The 18,479-nt window shown below is 40.7% G+C and overlaps 1 protein-coding gene across 2 annotated transcripts in view; it reads right to left on the reverse strand.

Annotated features, from left to right (window-relative positions):
- The window catches only part of tecpr2 (tectonin beta-propeller repeat containing 2), a 62,284-nt gene that overhangs the window by 39,390 nt on the left and 4,415 nt on the right, over positions 1-18,479 (reverse strand). For both annotated transcript variants that reach the window (XM_041971387.1, XM_041971386.1), the window contains exons 3-4: positions 9,571-9,711; positions 1,579-1,707 (exon numbers count right to left, since the gene is read on the reverse strand). In XM_041971387.1, the coding sequence (XP_041827321.1) occupies positions 1,579-1,707; positions 9,571-9,711 (270 nt within the window). The remainder of the gene's footprint in view (positions 1-1,578; positions 1,708-9,570; positions 9,712-18,479) is intronic.

Genomic DNA, 18,479 nt, shown 5'->3' on the forward strand with positions numbered 1-18,479 from the left:
ACACACGTTATTCTACAGCTGCAGACAGGTGAAGAACCACACACACATTACACTACAGCTGCAGACAGGTGAAGAACCACACACACGTTATTCTACAGCTGCAGACAGGTGAAGAACCACACACACGTTACACTACAGCTGCAGACAGGTGAAGAACCACACACACGTTATTCTACAGCTGCAGACAGGTGAAGAACCACACACACATTACACTACAGCTGCAGACAGGTGAAGAACCACACACACGTTATTCTACAGCTGCAGACAGGTGAAGAACCACACACACGTTATTCTACAGCTGCAGACAGGTGAAGAACCACACACACGTTATTCTACAGCTGCAGACAGGTGAAGAACCACACACACATTACACTACAGCTGCAGACAGATGAAGAACCACACACACGTTATTCTACAGCTGCAGACAGGTGAAGAACCACACACACATTACACTACAGCTGCAGACAGGTGAAGAACCACACACACGTTATTCTACAGCTGCAGACAGGTGAAGAACCACACACACGTTACACTACAGCTGCAGACAGGTGAAGAACCACACACACGTTATTCTACAGCTGCAGACAGGTGAAGAACCACACACACATTACACTACAGCTGCAGACAGGTGAAGAACCACACACACGTTATTCTACAGCTGCAGACAGGTGAAGAACCACACACACGTTATTCTACAGCTGCAGACAGGTGAAGAACCACACACACGTTATTCTACAGCTGCAGACAGGTGAAGAACCACACACACGTTATTCTACAGCTGCAGACAGGTGAAGAACCACACACACGTTATTCTACAGCTGCAGACAGGTGAAGAACCACACACACGTTATTCTACAGCTGCAGACAGGTGAAGAACCACACACGTTATTCTACAGCTGCAGACAGGTGAAGAACCACACACACGTTATTCTACAGCTGCAGACAGGTGAAGAACCACACACACGTTATTCTACAGCTGCAGACAGGTGAAGAACCACACACACATTACACTACAGCTGCAGACAGATGAAGAACCACACACACGTTATTCTACAGCTGCAGACAGGTGAAGAACCACACACACATTACACTACAGCTGCAGACAGGGGAAGAACCACACACACGTTATTCTACAGCTGCAGACAGGTGAAGAACCACACACACATTACACTACAGCTGCAGACAGGTGAAGAACCACACACACGTTATTCTATAGCTGCAGACAGGTGAAGAACCACACACACATTACACTACAGCTGCAGACAGGTGAAGAACCACACACACGTTATTCTACAGCTGCAGACAGGTGAAGAACCACACACATTATTCTACAGCTGCAGACAGGTGAAGAACCACACACACATTACACTACAGCTGCAGACAGGTGAAGAACCACACACACGTTATTCTACAGCTGCAGACAGGTGAAGAACCACACACACATTACACTACAGCTGCAGACAGGTGAAGAACCACACACACGTTATTCTACAGCTGCAGACAGGTGAAGAACCACACACACGTTATTCTACAGCTGCAGACAGGTGAAGAACAACAGTCACCTGATCTTTTTCTTACCTGTTTGTTGCGACCAGGAAGTGGGGACACCAGCTGGAAGACTGCAACCCGACCTGAAGCTGTTCCCACGGCAACCAGATCATCAAAACAGCTGAGCAGCTTAACAGCTGTAATTGCCTCACATTTTCCCTGTGGAGACATGGAGGACATGTCAGAACTTCCTCCATCAGTGAGCCAGTCTACGTCCATCCAGTTCCTGCTACTGATCCAGGACCAGGAAGATCCTTGTATGCTCAAACTATTTTACTTTTTTCCCTTTAAAACTACCAAAAGGAGGAAGATAAACCTTAAAAGAAAAAGAAGCTGGATTTCCTCGAGATTAGAAAATTAATCCCTACTAATAAGATCTGGTTAAGAGTTGCAAATTAGATATAAGACAGATCTTACTGTGTTAACAATCCACATTTATGTTAGTGTTCTTTTTCTATATTCAATATACAAACAATGTGTACCCTTTACAGTATATATACTTAGAAATTCAGGATCAAAAGGAAATAATCATCAATGTATACAATGATGTATACAATGGTAGTTAATTTCTCACTAGTGCAGTTTAGTTGATTTGTTTATTTAGCACATTTCTTTCTCTTGATCATTCTTTAAAGCTAAGATTTATAATCAGTTATTTTTGTTGTTTTAGATCTCATCCTGTTTGCATTATTAATGAGTTCTATATGTCCATCACTATTAATGGGTTTAACAACATATAACTTACAGATGTGTTCACAAATGTCTGAATCTGATGTTCCAAGACAAGGGAATGAAGAAACGGAAACATTACATTTGTAATGTAGTCTTCTTCCAAAGGAGCAAGATTTCATCTGCTCCCATTGGCTGAAGACAGTAAACCACGCCTCTATGCAGACACAGTCTGCTCCCATTGGCTGAAGACCGTATACCACGCCTCTGTGCAGACACAGTCTACTCTCATTGGCTGAAGACCGTAGGCCACGCCTCCCTGTTATCGCTGTTTAAATACAGTAAGCCCCAGATTTATGTGTATTAGTGAAAGCTACGTTGCACTGTAAAATTAGCTTGTCATGTTCGTCAGGAGCCCGCTACACTTTTTTCTCTTCCCTTCTTAGCTTGAAAATGTTTAGCCTGGAAACCTTGACTGTACACATATTTCAAGTTGCCGTCTTGCTTTTTTTTGTTTCCAGACTGAAATACTGCATTTCCAAGTGATAACCCCGTAAACAGCCACACTGCTGAGAGACAGAGATGTTTTTGGCGGACCAGATCCCCAGAAGGTATTTGGTATTTAGGCAGCAACAGATGACGCTGCTCTGAGATACTCTGTTTGGACTTTTATTCTTGATTTCCTCCCCTTACGGTGACTTCTGATGACCGACTTCACATTTCCAACATAAACCAAACCTTAAAAATAGTGATGAGGCCTCATGAAGCTCTAGAGCTTTCCTATTTTTTTAAACATCCAGTATCAGTCAGACTGAAAACGATGACATCTAGTCACCGAAGCACCGTTTGTCACGGGGGTTCCTTCCCCGACCTTCCATTGAAACCTCAGGCAAGCCAAACAGTAAAATGCTTGTGATATTTATTTTCTCACGTTCAGTACAAAACAAAAGAACAAAACAAAACAAAAGAAGAAGAAAAAAAAACCCCCAAAACCACAGAATCTATTTTAAACAGGCATAGACTGGATGCTGCTCCTCTGTGTCAGCCCAAGAACTGAGGATCGCTCTTTTTATACTGTAAGCCTGTCTCACTAGGCTCAATGTCCACGGAGAAAAAGAAAAAGACTGAAAAACCAATAAAGACCACATCTCTTTGCAACAGGTATGATTCTAAATACAACTTTCACATGGTTCAACATTATTATAAAGAAGGATGCCTGTACACTGACACTTTATTATCCATGAATATTATAAACCCCAAGACGTGTGTGCCAACACTAGTATGTGTGTGTGTGTGTGCACTAGGAACAAACACGACTTATTGAAATGGCATGCAAAGTTGACAAGCTTTTTTTTTTAAGGTAGCGTTTTGTTTGGAAGAGTTGTGTCATTGTGCGGAGACTTTGCTATTCATGTCGGTGTTGTGTGGTGTGGAAGGTGTAGACCCAAATGCAGGCAGAGGAAGCTGGAGGCAGACCGGGGCAGGTACAAGGTTTAATAAACAAAACTAAACAACGGTACATGGACTGAACTTGGCATAAATACAACAAAAAAGACTACAAAACATGGCAAAAAGACTAGGACTAGGTCTTCATGGCATGAAGACTATGAATGGATTGGCAGAGAATAAATAAAACCGAGGGGTATATGTATATACACACACACACACACACACACACACACACACACACACACACACACACACACACACACACACACAGAGGACTAATGACGAACATGAATGAATGAGCTAAATCAAACCATGTGCACTAATGACAGGAGGCAGAAAGCACAACAGAACACACAAAGGAAGGAACTACAAAAATAAAACAGGAAACCAGACCTGACTGTGACAGAAAACCTACAGAAAAGTAAAAAACAAAAAGAAAATACCGAACTGAAAAACCATAGACCATGACAGTTTACAGCGATGTGTTCAAAGAACAGCATGGCCCCTTTAAGAAAGGTCGAGCTGGAGAGGAGGAGAGAGTTAGAACAATAGGGAGGGGAGGGGGTAACGTCGGAGCAGAGAAAGTTAGCTGACAGACACTGCCCAGTTATTGGTGAATGTTTCGCTACAGGTTTTAGCAATAAACACCACACGACTCTTCTAGATCCAGTAGAGTCCTGTGTCTGCTTCACCACTGCTGGGGAAAGTGAATAGAGCTAACACTGAAGCAGCTTCACCCAGGACTAGGGATGGTGAAACCAAGGCCTCATGAAACATCAAGTCTGCTTTGACACAACAGCCTGAAATTGTCTCACTGTCAAAACATCTGACACAGTCAAAGAGCGCCATCTGCTGGCTGTGGGTATCTGGTGCATCAGAGGGAAAGTGTTGACAAGTTTTCCACTGCAAGTCACTGTCTCATCTTTGACAGTGTTCAGCAATGGATATGTTTTCAACCATGTGTTAATATCTATAAAAAATTATTTAAAAAAAGGCTGTTAGGTAACATTGGTTTAGGTAACAAGATTATGATGTAATTTAAAGTACACCAATCTGTAATGACAGTAGTAGGCCACTCGCAGCTACATCTGTATTTGTAAACAGGAACTTATGAGGGAAAGGGTGCTTCTGGAGTGGGGATGGTGACTGTGTTACTGATTTCATACAGTTAAAATCAATTCTGAGACAAATGTATGGCATTATATCTCAGCCAAATACCTTGAGGAGCGTATTTATCAATTCAACAGTGTGTTTCTTAATCGAGAGTATGGAAGCCCATTTCCGTCACTCTGATGAAAAAAAAAAACATAGTATCTCATAATTATGACTTAAGTATCTCATAATAATGAGATACTATCTCATTATTATGAGATAGTATTTCATTATTATGAGATACTATCTCATAATTATGACTTAGTATCTCATAATTATGAGATACTATCTCATTATTATGAGATAGTATCTCATAATTATGAGATACTATCTCATTCTCATAATTGTCCTAACAAGATGGCGCCGCGCGAGTGGCAGCCTGCAACAGCAGCTCCTGCTCACCGTTGAGCTTTTTCTTACTTTTCCTACTTTTAAATTATTTATTTCTCTTTGCTCTTATTTTTGCTCTTGTGTGCTTTTAACTCCTCTTCGTCATGCACACAAAACTTGCGGAGTTAGCGCTGGTGGCTCTTCTGGTTTTTGCCCTTTTCACGGCTGTGTCCGGAGACCGCACGCGGAGTCATGGCTCCATTGTTTACAGCAGGGATCAGCTGTTAGCCCTGCGCAGCGCGCCGGTGCTATCTGTGGAGCGGCCCGATGTTCCCCCCGAACTGAAGAGGAGGAGACGGGGACGCCGGGCCGGAGCCGAGCGCCGCGCTAGGAGGAGACGTTACCGGCCCGTTCTCCCGTCCATCATCATGGGGAACGTAAGATCTCTAACCAACAAGATGGACGAGCTGGCGGCGCTGACCCGGCACCGGCGTGAGTACCGGGAGAGCAGCCTCCTGCTGTTTACTGAGACGTGGCTAACTGCGCTGGCTCCGGACACGGCTGTGGAATTGGACGGATTCACGCTACTACGGGCAGACAGAAGCAAGGAGAGCGGTAAGAGGAAAGGAGGAGGGCTGGCAGTGTTTGCAAATGATAGATGGTGTAACCCTGGGCACATCACTGTTAAGGAGCAGCACTGCTGTAAGGACATTGAACTGTTGGCTGTGAGCATGAGGCCCCACTACCTGCCGAGGGAGTTCACTCATGCCCTCGCTGTGGTGGTGTACATCCCCCCCTCTGCTAACGCAGATGCAGCCTGTGATGTCCTGCTCTCAGCAGTGAGCAGGCTGCAGACACAGCACCCTGATGCCCTCCTTCTCATCTCTGGAGATTTCAATCATGTTACTCCACCCTCCTCCTCACTGCCCAAATTCACCCAGTATGTCACATGCTGCACCAGAGACAATAAAACACTGGACCTGTTTTACGCCAACACCAAGGAGGCATATCATTCACTCCCTCTTCCTCCCCTGGGCCGTGCCGATCACAACCTTGTGCACCTCCTGCCTGTGTATAAACCTTTTGTGCACAGGCAGCCTGCTGTCACCCGCACCGTTAAGAAATGGTCCGAAGAAGCCGAGGAGGCCCTGAAGGACTGTTTTCACACAACGCTGTGGGGTGTCTTCAGTGATGCCCATGGGGAAGACATCGACAGCCTCACCGACTGCCTGACAGACTATATTAATTTCTGTGTAGAAAACACCGTACCAACCAGGACTGTACGGAGCTTCTCCAACAGTAAGCCCTGGATCACCCCAGACATCAAGGCTCTCCTGAAGGAGAAGAAGAGAGCCTTTCAGTCCAGGAACAAAGAGGAGCTGAAATTTGTGCAGAGGGAGTTGAGGAGGACGATCAGGAGGGGGAAGGACAGTTACAGGAGGAAGATGGAGTACCAGCTGCAGCACAACAACATCCGTGATGTCTGGAAGGGACTGAAGACCATCTCGGGCTACAAGGAGCCAAAGTCCCAACGGGTGGGAGACCAGGGCAGGGCAAATGACCTGAACTTATTTTTCAATAGGTTTGATCAGGCACCCGCTCTTCCATCGACCCAGTCTCCTCTGCTGCAAACCCCATCAGCTTCTACTGCCTGCAGCTCCGCCTTACCCCCCTCTCCCTCTCTTACAATCTTTGGCTCACACACCTTCACTTCACACTCTGTCCCGTGTGCCCCTCCCCCATCAACACCCCCCTGCTCTGGTCTGTCCTTCACTACATACCAGGTGAGGGAGGCCCTTAAGAAGACCAGGGCTAGGAAAGCTGCAGGTCCGGACGGCATCAGCTCCAGGCTCCTGAAGTCCTGCACAGACCAGCTGTGTGGGATCTTTGGGTACATGTTCAACCTGAGCCTGAAACTGGGGAAAGTGCCAAAGTTGTGGAAGACATCCTGCATCGTGCCCGTGCCAAAAACATCGCACTCAAAGGAGCTCAACGGCTACAGGCCAGTAGCTCTGACGTCACCTGATGAAGGCGCTGGAGAGACTGGTCCTCGCACATCTGCGTCCGATGGTGAGCTCCTTCATGGACCCGCTGCAGTTCGCCTACCAACCTGACATCGGGGTGGATGATGCCATCCTCTACCTCCTCCACACCTCTCTCTCTCACCTGGAGAAGGCTGGAAGCACTGTGAGGATGATGTTCTTTGATTTCTCCAGTGCATTCAACACCATCCAGCCCAGGTTGTTGGTGGACAAGCTGCAGCTGGCTGGGGTGGACCATCACCTCACCTCCTGGATTCTGGACTACCTTACCCACAGACCACAATTTGTGAGGGTGCAGGGCTCTGAGTCGGATCGGCTTCTCTGCAGTACGGGTGCACCGCAGGGAACGGTTCTGGCTCCTTTCCTGTTCACCCTCTACACCGCGGACTTCGCACATAACACACCATCATGCCATCTGCAAAAGTACTCTGATGACTCTGCTGTTGTTGGCCTCATTACAGATGGAGACGACAGGGAGTACAGAGGACTTATTCAGGACTTTGTGGACTGGAGCCTGCGGAATAACCTCCAGATCAATACCAGCAAAACCAAGGAGCTGGTGGTGGATTTCAGCAGGCATAACAACTCTCCACCTGTACCAGTGAACATCCAGGGAATGGACATCGACCTGGTGAGGTCCTACAAGTACCTGGGTGTTCACCTGAATGACCGTCTGGACTGGTCGGACAACACCAACGCCCTGGTCAAGAAGGGCAACAGCAGACTGTTCCTGCTCAAGAGGCTGAGGTCCTTCGGAGTGCAGCGCCCACTCCTCAGGACCTTTTATGACTCTGTGGTGGCCTCAGCCATCTTCTATGGGATAGTCTGCTGGACCAGCAGCATAATGGACAGAGACAGGAGGAAAATGGACAGACTGGTGAGGAGGGCCAGTTCTGTCCTGGGATGCCCCCTGGACTCAGTAGAGGTAGTGGGAAATGAGAGGATGACTGCTAAGCTGTCATCCATGTTGAACAGCCCATCCCACCCCCTCCAGCACACCCTGACAGCTCTGAGCAGTTCCTTCAGTGAGCGGCTGCTTCATCCTCGCTGCGTGAAGGAGAGGTACCGCAGATCTTTCCTGCCTGCTGCTGTCAGGCTTCACAACAAACTTAATGCCCGCTAGACTGAAGAATATAACGAACTATACGGACTTGTGCAATAACATATCATTTATCTTACTGTCCATTTTTCACTGCTGTTTTTGCACTACCCATTACCTTGTATATACATCCCCAGACACACCCCCTGTACTGTGTACAGGTTTTTTATTACATTTAGTCATTTATTTAACTATTTCACTTAGTTTTATTATGTTTAAGTACTTACATTTCTTTTTATTATCCTCTTAAATTGTACCATTTGTTGTCTATTGCGTGTCTTCTGCTGCTGTTGCGCTGCAATTTCCCCGCTGTGGGACAAATAAAGGTTATCTGAATCTGAATCTGAATCTGATAATAATGAGATAGTATCTCATAATTATGACTTAACTATCTCATTATTATGAGATACTATCTCATAATAATGAGATACTATCTCATAATTATGACTTAACTATCTCATTATTATGAGATAGTATCTCATAATAATGAGATACTATCTCATAATTATGACTTAACTATCACAATATTATGAGATAGTATCTCATAATAATGAGATAGTATCTCATAATTATGACTTAAGTATCTCATTATTTTGAGATACTATCTCATAATAATGAGATACAATGGTTTTTTTTTTTTCGTCAGAGTGACGGAAATGGGCTTCCATACGAGAGAGCGCATTGCTTTGATCACGGGAGTTTTAATTAATGGCGGGCGGGGCCATGAACGCAGCACAGCAAGCCCGACCTCGGTGTGGAGGCGCAAAGTTTAGCAGCTGTCACCAATATTCAAGGCAACAGACCAGAGCGCAGATTACTAAAACCTCACAGAAATGTTGCTTCAGGAGCAAAAAGACCAGACAATAAGAAAAGAAAGAAAGCTAGTTTTGTTGTTGCTAAATACTCCTGTGGTTGCAGTGTTTAGCTCATGTAGCATAGCAGCGACCCTTAAAGCAAGGCCACCCAGGTTCGATCCCACCGTCTCCCTGACCCACTTTCTCATCTAATTGGACGAATAAAGGACACTAGCGTCCACACAATGTTAAAAATATAACTATCACTATGTAAAATCATCCAGAACAGTTGTCCCCCTTATACAAAGTTTCAGATGAATCTGCCTATTAGCTACATACAACCTATTTACCAAAAACTACCATGTAACTTTATCCAGGAGACTTGGAAACAGCCTCATGCTGCTGATCTGGACTCTGCTGTTCCCAGAACTCCACTCATATGTTTGGTAATTAATGTCTGATTCAGAAAAAGAAGAAGAGCTCAGACCTCCAGACTATACTTGTTCATGTGTGCGAGGCGGCGACAGTACAGATAAAGCATGCCGATGCTGCTGCCAACTGCCAAGAAGTCACTGCTGCTGTCCAGAGCCGTCAGGTAGACCAGAACCGACCTGAACCCCCGCTGCACCTGCAGATACACACAGGAACCGCCATTTTCACATTTATACTTTAACTCAGGTTCTTCTCTAGATAAGATCAGGTAATGTGTTTGTACTTTAACTCTGGTTCTTCTCTAGATAAGATCAGGTAATGGGTTTGTACTTTAACGCAGGTTCTTCTCCAGGTAAGATCAGGTAATGGGTTTGTACTTTAACTCAGGTTCTTCTCTAGGTAAGATCAGGTAATGTGTTTGTACTTTAACTCTGGTTCTTCTCTAGATAAGATCAGGTAATGTGTTTGTACTTTAACTCTGGTTCTTCTAGAGGTAAGGTCTGGTAATGGGTTTGTACTTTAACTCAGGTTTTTTTCTAGATAAGATCAGGTAATGTGTTTGTACTTTAACTCAGGTTCTTCTCTAGGTAAGATCAGGTAATGTGTTTGTACTTTAACTCTGGTTCTTCTCTAGATAAGATCAGGTAATGGGTTTGTACTTTAACTCTGGTTCTTCTCCAGGTAAAATCAGGTAATGGGTTTGTACTTTATCTCAGGTTCTTCTCTAGGTAAGATCAGGTAATGTGTTTGTACTTTAACTCTGGTTCTTCTCTAGATAAGATCAGGTAATGGGTTTGTACTTTAACTCTGGTTCTTCTCCAGGTAAAATCAGGTAATGGGTTTGTACTTTAACTCAGGTTCTTCTCTAGGTAAGATCAGGTAATGTGTTTGTACTTTAACTCTGGTTCTTCTCTAGATAAGATCGGGTAATATGTTTATACTTTAACTCTGGTTCTTCTCTAGGTAAAGTCTGGTAATGGGTTTGTACTTTAACTCAGGTTTTTTTCTAGATAAGATCAGGTAATGTGTTTGTACTTTAACTCAGGTTCTTCTCTAGATAAGATCAGGTAATGTGTTTGTACTTTAACTCAGGTTCTTGTCTAGGTAATATCAGGTAATGTGTTTGTACTTTAACTCTGGTTCTTCTTTAGATAAGATCAGGTAATGTGTTTGTACTTTAACTCTGGTTCTTCTCTACATAAGATCAGGTAATGTGTTTGTACTTTAACTCTGGTTCTTCTCTAGGTAAGGTCAGGTAATGTGTTTGTACTTTAACTCTGGTTTTTCTCTAGATAAGGTCTGGTAATGGGTTTGTACTTTAACTCAGGTTCTTTTCTAGATAAGGTCAGGTATTGTGTTTGTACTTTAACTCTGGTTCTTCTCTAGGTAAGGTCAGGTAATGTGTTTGTACTTTAACTCAGGTTCTTCTCTAGATAAGATCAGGTAATGTGTTTGTACTTTAACTCTGGTTCTTCTCTAGGTAAGGTCAGGTAATGTGTTTGTACTTTAACTCAGGTTTTTTTCTAGATAAGATCAGGTAATGTGTTTGTACTTTAACTCAGGTTCTTCTCTAGATAAGATCAGGTAATGTGTTTGTACTTTAATTCAGGTTTTTCTCTAGATAAGATCAGGTAATGTGTTTGTACTTTAACTCAGGTTCTTCTCTAGATAAGGTCAGGTAATGTGTTTGTACTTTAACTCTGGTTCTTCTCTAGATAAGATCAGGTAATGTGTTTGTACTTTAACTCTGGTTCTTCTCTAGGTAAGATCAGGTAATGTGTTTGTACTTTAACTCAGGTTCTTCTCTAGGTAAGATCAGGTAATGTGTTTGTACTTTAACTCTGGTTCTTCTCAAGGTAAGATCAGGTAATGGGTTTGTACTTTAACTCAGGTTCTTCTCTAGGTAACATCAGGTAATGTGTTTGTACTTTAACTCTGGTTCTCTGGATAAGATCAGGTAATGTGTTTGTACTTTAACTCTGGTTCTTCTCTAGGTAAGGTCTGGTAATGGGTTTGTATTTTAACTCAGGTTTTTTTCTAGATAAGATCAGGTAATGTGTTTGTACTTTAACTCTGGTTCTTCTCTAGGTAAGGTCAGGTAATGTGTTTGTACTTTAACTCAGGTTCTTCTCTAGATAAGATCAGGTAATGGGTTTGTACTTTAACTCAGGTTCTTGTCTAGGTAATATCAGGTAATGTGTTTGTACTTTAACTCTGGTTCTTCTTTAGATAAGATCAGGTAATGTGTTTGTACTTTAACTCTGGTTCTTCTCTACATAAGATCAGGTAATGTGTTTGTACTTTAACTCTGGTTCTTCTCTAGGTAAGGTCAGGTAATGTGTTTGTACTTTAACTCTGGTTTTTCTCTAGATAAGGTCTGGTAATGGGTTTGTACTTTAACTCAGGTTCTTTTCTAGATAAGGTCAGGTATTGTGTTTGTACTTTAACTCTGGTTCTTCTCTAGGTAAGGTCAGGTAATGTGTTTGTACTTTAACTCAGGTTCTTCTCTAGATAAGATCAGGTAATGTGTTTGTACTTTAACTCTGGTTCTTCTCTAGATAAGATCAGGTAATGGGTTTGTACTTTAACTCAGGTTCTTCTCTAGATAAGATCAGGTAATGTGTTTGTACTTTAACTCAGGTTCTTCTCTAGATAAGATCAGGTAATGTGTTTGTACTTTAACTCTGGTTCTTCTCTAGGTAAGGTCAGGTAATGTGTTTGTACTTTAACTCTGGTTCTTCTCTAGGTAAAGTCTGGTAATGGGTTTGTACTTTAACTCAGGTTTTTTTCTAGATAAGATCAGGTAATGTGTTTGTACTTTAACTCAGGTTCTTCTCTAGATAAGATCAGGTAATGTGTTTGTATTTTAACTCGGGTTCTTCTCTAGATAAGATCAGGTAATGTGTTTGTACTTGAACTCTGGTTCTTCTTTAGATAAGATCAGGTAATGTGTTTGTACTTTAACTCAGGTTCTTCTCTAGATAAGATCAGGTAATGTGTTTGTACTTTAACTCTGGTTCTTCTCTAGATAAGATCAGGTAATGGGTTTGTACTTTAACTCAGGTCCTTCTCTAGATAAGATCAGGTAATGTGTTTGTACTTTAACTCAGGTTCTTCTCTAGATAAGATCAGGTAATGTGTTTGTACTTTAACTCTGGTTCTTCTCTAGGTAAGGTCAGGTAATGTGTTTGTACTTTAATTCAGGTTTTTCTCTAGATAAGATCAGGTAATGTGCTTGTACTTTAACTCAGGTTCTTCTCTAGATAAGATCAGGTAATGTGTTTGTACTTTAACTCTGGTTCTTCTCTAGATAAGATCAGGTAATGTGTTTGTACTTTAACTCTGGTTCTTCTCTAGGTAAGATCAGGTAATGTGTTTGTACTTTAACTCTGGTTCTTCTCAAGGTAAGATCAGGTAATGGGTTTGTACTTTAACTCTGGTTCTCTGGATAAGATCAGGTAATGTGTTTGTACTTTAACTCTGGTTCTTCTCTAGGTAAGGTCTGGTAATGGGTTTGTATTTTAACTCAGGTTTTTTTCTAGATAAGATCAGGTAATGTGTTTGTACTTTAACTCAGGTTCTTGTCTAGGTAATATCAGGTAATGTGTTTGTACTTTAACTCTGGTTCTACTTTAGATAAGATCAGGTAATGTGTTTGTACTTTAACTCTGGTTCTTCTCTACATAAGATCAGGTAATGTATTTGTACTTTAACTCAGGTTCTTGTCTAGGTAATATCAGGTAATGTGTTTGTACTTTAACTCTGGTTCTACTTTAGATAAGATCAGGTAATGTGTTTGTACTTTAACTCTGGTTCTTCTCTAGATAAGATCAGGTAATGTGTTTGTACTTTAACTCTGGTTCTTCTCTAGGTAAGGTCAGGTAATGTGTTTGTACTTTAACTGTGGTTTTTGTCTAGATAAGGTCTGGTAATGGGTTTGTACTTTAACTCAGGTTCTTTTCTAGATAAGGTCAGGTATTGTGTTTGTACTTTAACTCTGGTTCTTCTCTAGGTAAGGTCAGGTAATGTGTTTGTACTTTAACTCAGGTTCTTCTCTAGATAAGATCAGGTAATGTGTTTGTACTTTAACTCTGGTTCTTCTCTAGATAAGATCAGGTAATGGGTTTGTACTTTAACTCAGGTTCTTCTCTAGATAAGATCAGGTAATGTGTTTGTACTTTAACTCAGGTTCTTGTCTAGGTAATATCAGGTAATGTGTTTGTACTTTAACTCTGGTTCTTCTTTAGATAAGATCAGGTAATGTGTTTGTACTTTAACTCAGGTTCTTCTCTAGATAAGATCAGGTAATGTGTTTGTATTTTAACTCGGGTTCTTCTCTAGATAAGATCAGGTAATGTGTTTGTACTTGAACTCTGGTTCTTCTCTAGATAAGATCAGGTAATGTGTTTGTACTTTAACTCAGGTTCTTCTCTAGATAAGATCAGGTAATGTGTTTGTACTTTAACTCTGGTTCTTCTCTAGATAAGATCAGGTAATGGGTTTGTACTTTAACTCAGGTCCTTCTCTAGATAAGATCAGGTAATGTGTTTGTACTTTAACTCAGGTTCTTCTCTAGATAAGATCAGGTAATGTGTTTGTACTTTAACTCTGGTTCTTCTCTAGGTAAGGTCAGGTAATGTGTTTGTACTTTAATTCAGGTTTTTCTCTAGATAAGATCAGGTAATGTGCTTGTACTTTAACTCAGGTTCTTCTCTAGATAAGATCAGGTAATGTGTTTGTACTTTAACTCTGGTTCTTCTCTAGATAAGATCAGGTAATGTGTTTGTACTTTAACTCTGGTTCTTCTCTAGGTAAGATCAGGTAATGTGTTTGTACTTTAACTCAGGTTCTTCTCTAGGTAAGATCAGGTAATGTGTTTGTACTTTAACTCTGGTTCTTCTCAAGGTAAGATCAGGTAATGGGTTTGTACTTTAACTCTGGTTCTCTGGATAAGATCAGGTAATGTGTTTGTACTTTAACTCTGGTTCTTCTCTAGGTAAGGTCTGGTAATGGGTTTGTATTTTAACTCAGGTTTTTTTCTAGATAAGATCAGGTAATGTGTTTGTACTTTAACTCAGGTTCTTGTCTAGGTAATATCAGGTAATGTGTTTGTACTTTAACTCTGGTTCTACTTTAGATCAGATCAGGTAATGTGTTTGTACTTTAACTCTGGTTCTTCTCTACATAAGATCAGGTAATGTATTTGTACTTTAACTCAGGTTCTTGTCTAGGTAATATCAGGTAATGTGTTTGTACTTTAACTCTGGTTCTACTTTAGATAAGATCAGGTAATGTGTTTGTACTTTAACTCTGGTTCTTCTCTAGATAAGATCAGGTAATGTGTTTGTACTTTAACTCTGGTTCTTCTCTAGGTAAGGTCAGGTAATGGGTTTGTACTTTAACTCAGGTTCTTCTCTAGATAAGGTCTGGTAATGTGTTTGTACTTCAACTCTGGTTCTTCTCTAGGTAAGGTCAGGTAATGTGTTTGTACTTTAACTCAGGTTCTTCTCTAGATAAGATCAGGTAATGTGTTTGTACTTTAACTCAGGTTCTTGTCTAGGTAATATCAGGTAATGTGTTTGTACTTTAACTCTGGTTCTTCTTTAGATAAGATCAGGTAATGTGTTTGTACTTTAACTCTGGTTCTTCTCTACATAAGATCAGGTAATGTGTTTGTACTTTAACTCTGGTTCTTCTCTAGGTAAGGTCAGGTAATGTGTTTGTACTTTAACTCTGGTTTTTCTCTAGATAAGGTCTGGTAATGGGTTTGTACTTTAACTCAGGTTCTTTTCTAGATAAGGTCAGGTATTGTGTTTGTACTTTAACTCTGGTTCTTCTCTAGGTAAGGTCAGGTAATGTGTTTGTACTTTAACTCAGGTTCTTCTCTAGATAAGATCAGGTAATGTGTTTGTACTTTAACTCTGGTTCTTCTCTAGGTAAGGTCAGGTAATGTGTCTGTACTTTAACTCTGGTTCTTCTCTAGGTAAAGTCTGGTAATGGGTTTGTACTTTAACTCAGGTTTTTTTCTAGATAAGATCAGGTAATGTGTTTGTACTTTAACTCAGGTTCTTCTCTAGATAAGATCAGGTAATGTGTTTGTATTTTAACTCGGGTTCTTCTCTAGATAAGATCAGGTAATGTGTTTGTACTTTAACTCTGGTTCTTCTCTAGATAAGATCAGGTAATGTGTTTGTACTTTAACTCAGGTTCTTCTCTAGATAAGATCAGGTAATGTGTTTGTACTTTAACTCTGGTTCTTCTCTAGATAAGATCAGGTAATGGGTTTGTACTTTAACTCAGGTCCTTCTCTAGATAAGATCAGGTAATGTGTTTGTACTTTAACTCAGGTTCTTCTCTAGATAAGATCAGGTAATGTGTTTGTACTTTAACTCTGGTTCTTCTCTAGGTAAGGTCAGGTAATGTGTTTGTACTTTAATTCAGGTTTTTCTCTAGATAAGATCAGGTAATGTGCTTGTACTTTAACTCAGGTTCTTCTCTAGATAAGATCAGGTAATGTGTTTGTACTTTAACTCTGGTTCTTCTCTAGATAAGATCAGGTAATGTGTTTGTACTTTAACTCTGGTTCTTCTCTAGGTAAGATCAGGTAATGTGTTTGTACTTTAACTCAGGTTCTTCTCTAGGTAAGATCAGGTAATGTGTTTGTACTTTAACTCTGGTTCTTCTCAAGGTAAGATCAGGTAATGGGTTTGTACTTTAACTCTGGTTCTCTGGATAAGATCAGGTAATGTGTTTGTACTTTAACTCTGGTTCTTCTCTAGGTAAGGTCTGGTAATGGGTTTGTATTTTAACTCAGGTTTTTGTCTAGATAAGATCAGGTAATGTGTTTGTACTTTAACTCTGGTTCTTCTCTACATAAGATCAGGTAATGTATTTGTACTTTAACTCAGGTTCTTGTCTAGGTAATATCAGGTAATGTGTTTGTACTTTAACTCTGGTTCTACTTTAGATAAGATCAGGTAATGTGTTTGTACTTTAACTCTGGTTCTTCTCTAGATAAGATCAGGTAATGTGTTTGTACTTTAACTCTGGTTCTTCTCTAGGTAAGGTCAGGTAATGGGTTTGTACTTTAACTCAGGTTCTTCTCTAGATAAGGTCTGGTAATGGGTTTGTACTTTAACTCAGGTTCTTTTCTAGATAAGGTCAGGTAATGGGTTTGTACTTTAACTCAGGTTCTTCTCTTGGTAACATCAGGTAATGTGTTTGTACTTTAACTCTGGTTCTCTGGATAAGATCAGGTAATGTGTTTGTACTTTAACTCTGGTTCTTCTCTAGGTAAGGTCTGGTAATGGGTTTGTATTTTAACTCAGGTTTTTTTCTAGATAAGATCAGGTAATGTGTTTGTACTTCAACTCTGGTTCTTCTCTAGGTAAGGTCAGGTAATGTGTTTGTACTTTAACTCAGGTTCTTCTCTAGATAAGATCAGGTAATGTGTTTGTACTTTAACTCAGGTTCTTGTCTAGGTAATATCAGGTAATGTGTTTGTACTTTAACTCTGGTTCTTCTTTAGATAAGATCAGGTAATGTGTTTGTACTTTAACTCTGGTTCTTCTCTACATAAGATCGGGTAATGCGTTTGTACTTTAACTCTGGTTCTTCTCTAGGTAAGGTCAGGTAATGTGTTTGTACTTTAACTCTGGTTTTTCTCTAGATAAGGTCTGGTAATGGGTTTGTACTTTAACTCAGGTTCTTTTCTAGATAAGGTCAGGTATTGTGTTTGTACTTTAACTCTGGTTCTTCTCTAGGTAAGGTCAGGTAATGTGTTTGTACTTTAACTCAGGTTCTTCTCTAGATAAGATCAGGTAATGTGTTTGTACTTTAACTCAGGTTCTTCTCTAGATAAGATCAGGTAATGTGTTTGTACTTTAACTCAGGTTCTTCTCTAGATAAGATCAGGTAATGTGTTTGTATTTTAACTCGGGTTCTTCTCTAGATAAGATCAGGTAATGTGTTTGTACTTTAACTCTGGTTCTTCTCTAGATAAGATCAGGTAATGTGTTTGTACTTTAACTCTGGTTCTTCTCTAGGTAAGGTCAGGTAATGTGTTTGTACTTTAATTCAGGTTTTTCTCTAGATAAGATCAGGTAATGTGCTTGTACTTTAACTCAGGTTCTTCTCTAGATAAGATCAGGTAATGTGTTTGTACTTTAACTCTGGTTCTTCTCTAGATAAGATCAGGTAATGTGTTTGTACTTTAACTCTGGTTCTTCTCTAGGTAAGATCAGGTAATGTGTTTGTACTTTAACTCAGGTTCTTCTCTAGGTAAGATCAGGTAATGTGTTTGTACTTTAACTCTGGTTCTTCTCAAGGTAAGATAAGGTAATGGGTTTGTACTTTAACTCTGGTTCTCTGGATAAGATCAGGTAATGTGTTTGTACTTTAACTCTGGTTCTTCTCTAGGTAAGGTCTGGTAATGGGTTTGTATTTTAACTCAGGTTTTTTTCTAGATAAGATCAGGTAATGTGTTTGTACTTTAACTCTGGTTCTTCTCTAGGTAAGGTCAGGTAATGTGTTTGTACTTTAACTCAGGTTCTTCTCTAGATAAGATCAGGTAATGTATTTGTACTTTAACTCAGGTTCTTGTCTAGGTAATATCAGGTAATGTGTTTGTACTTTAACTCTGGTTCTACTTTAGATAAGCTCAGGTAAAGTGTTTGTACTTTAACTCTGGTTCTTCTCTAGGTAAGGTCAGGTAATGGGTTTGTACTTTAACTCAGGTTCTTCTCTAGATAAGGTCTGGTAATGGGTTTGTACTTTAACTCAGGTTCTTTTCTAGATAAGGTCAGGTAATGGGTTTGTACTTTAACTCTGGTTCTTCTCTAGGTAAGGTCAGGTAATGTGTTTGTACTTTAACTCTGGTTTTTCTCTAGATAAGGTCTGGTAATGGGTTTGTACTTTAACTCAGGTTCTTTTCTAGATAAGGTCAGGTAATGTGTTTGTACTTTA

The sequence above is a fragment of the Melanotaenia boesemani genome, chromosome 20 (genome assembly GCF_017639745.1).
Source record: "Melanotaenia boesemani isolate fMelBoe1 chromosome 20, fMelBoe1.pri, whole genome shotgun sequence".
Classification (NCBI taxonomy): domain Eukaryota; kingdom Metazoa; phylum Chordata; class Actinopteri; order Atheriniformes; family Melanotaeniidae; genus Melanotaenia; species Melanotaenia boesemani.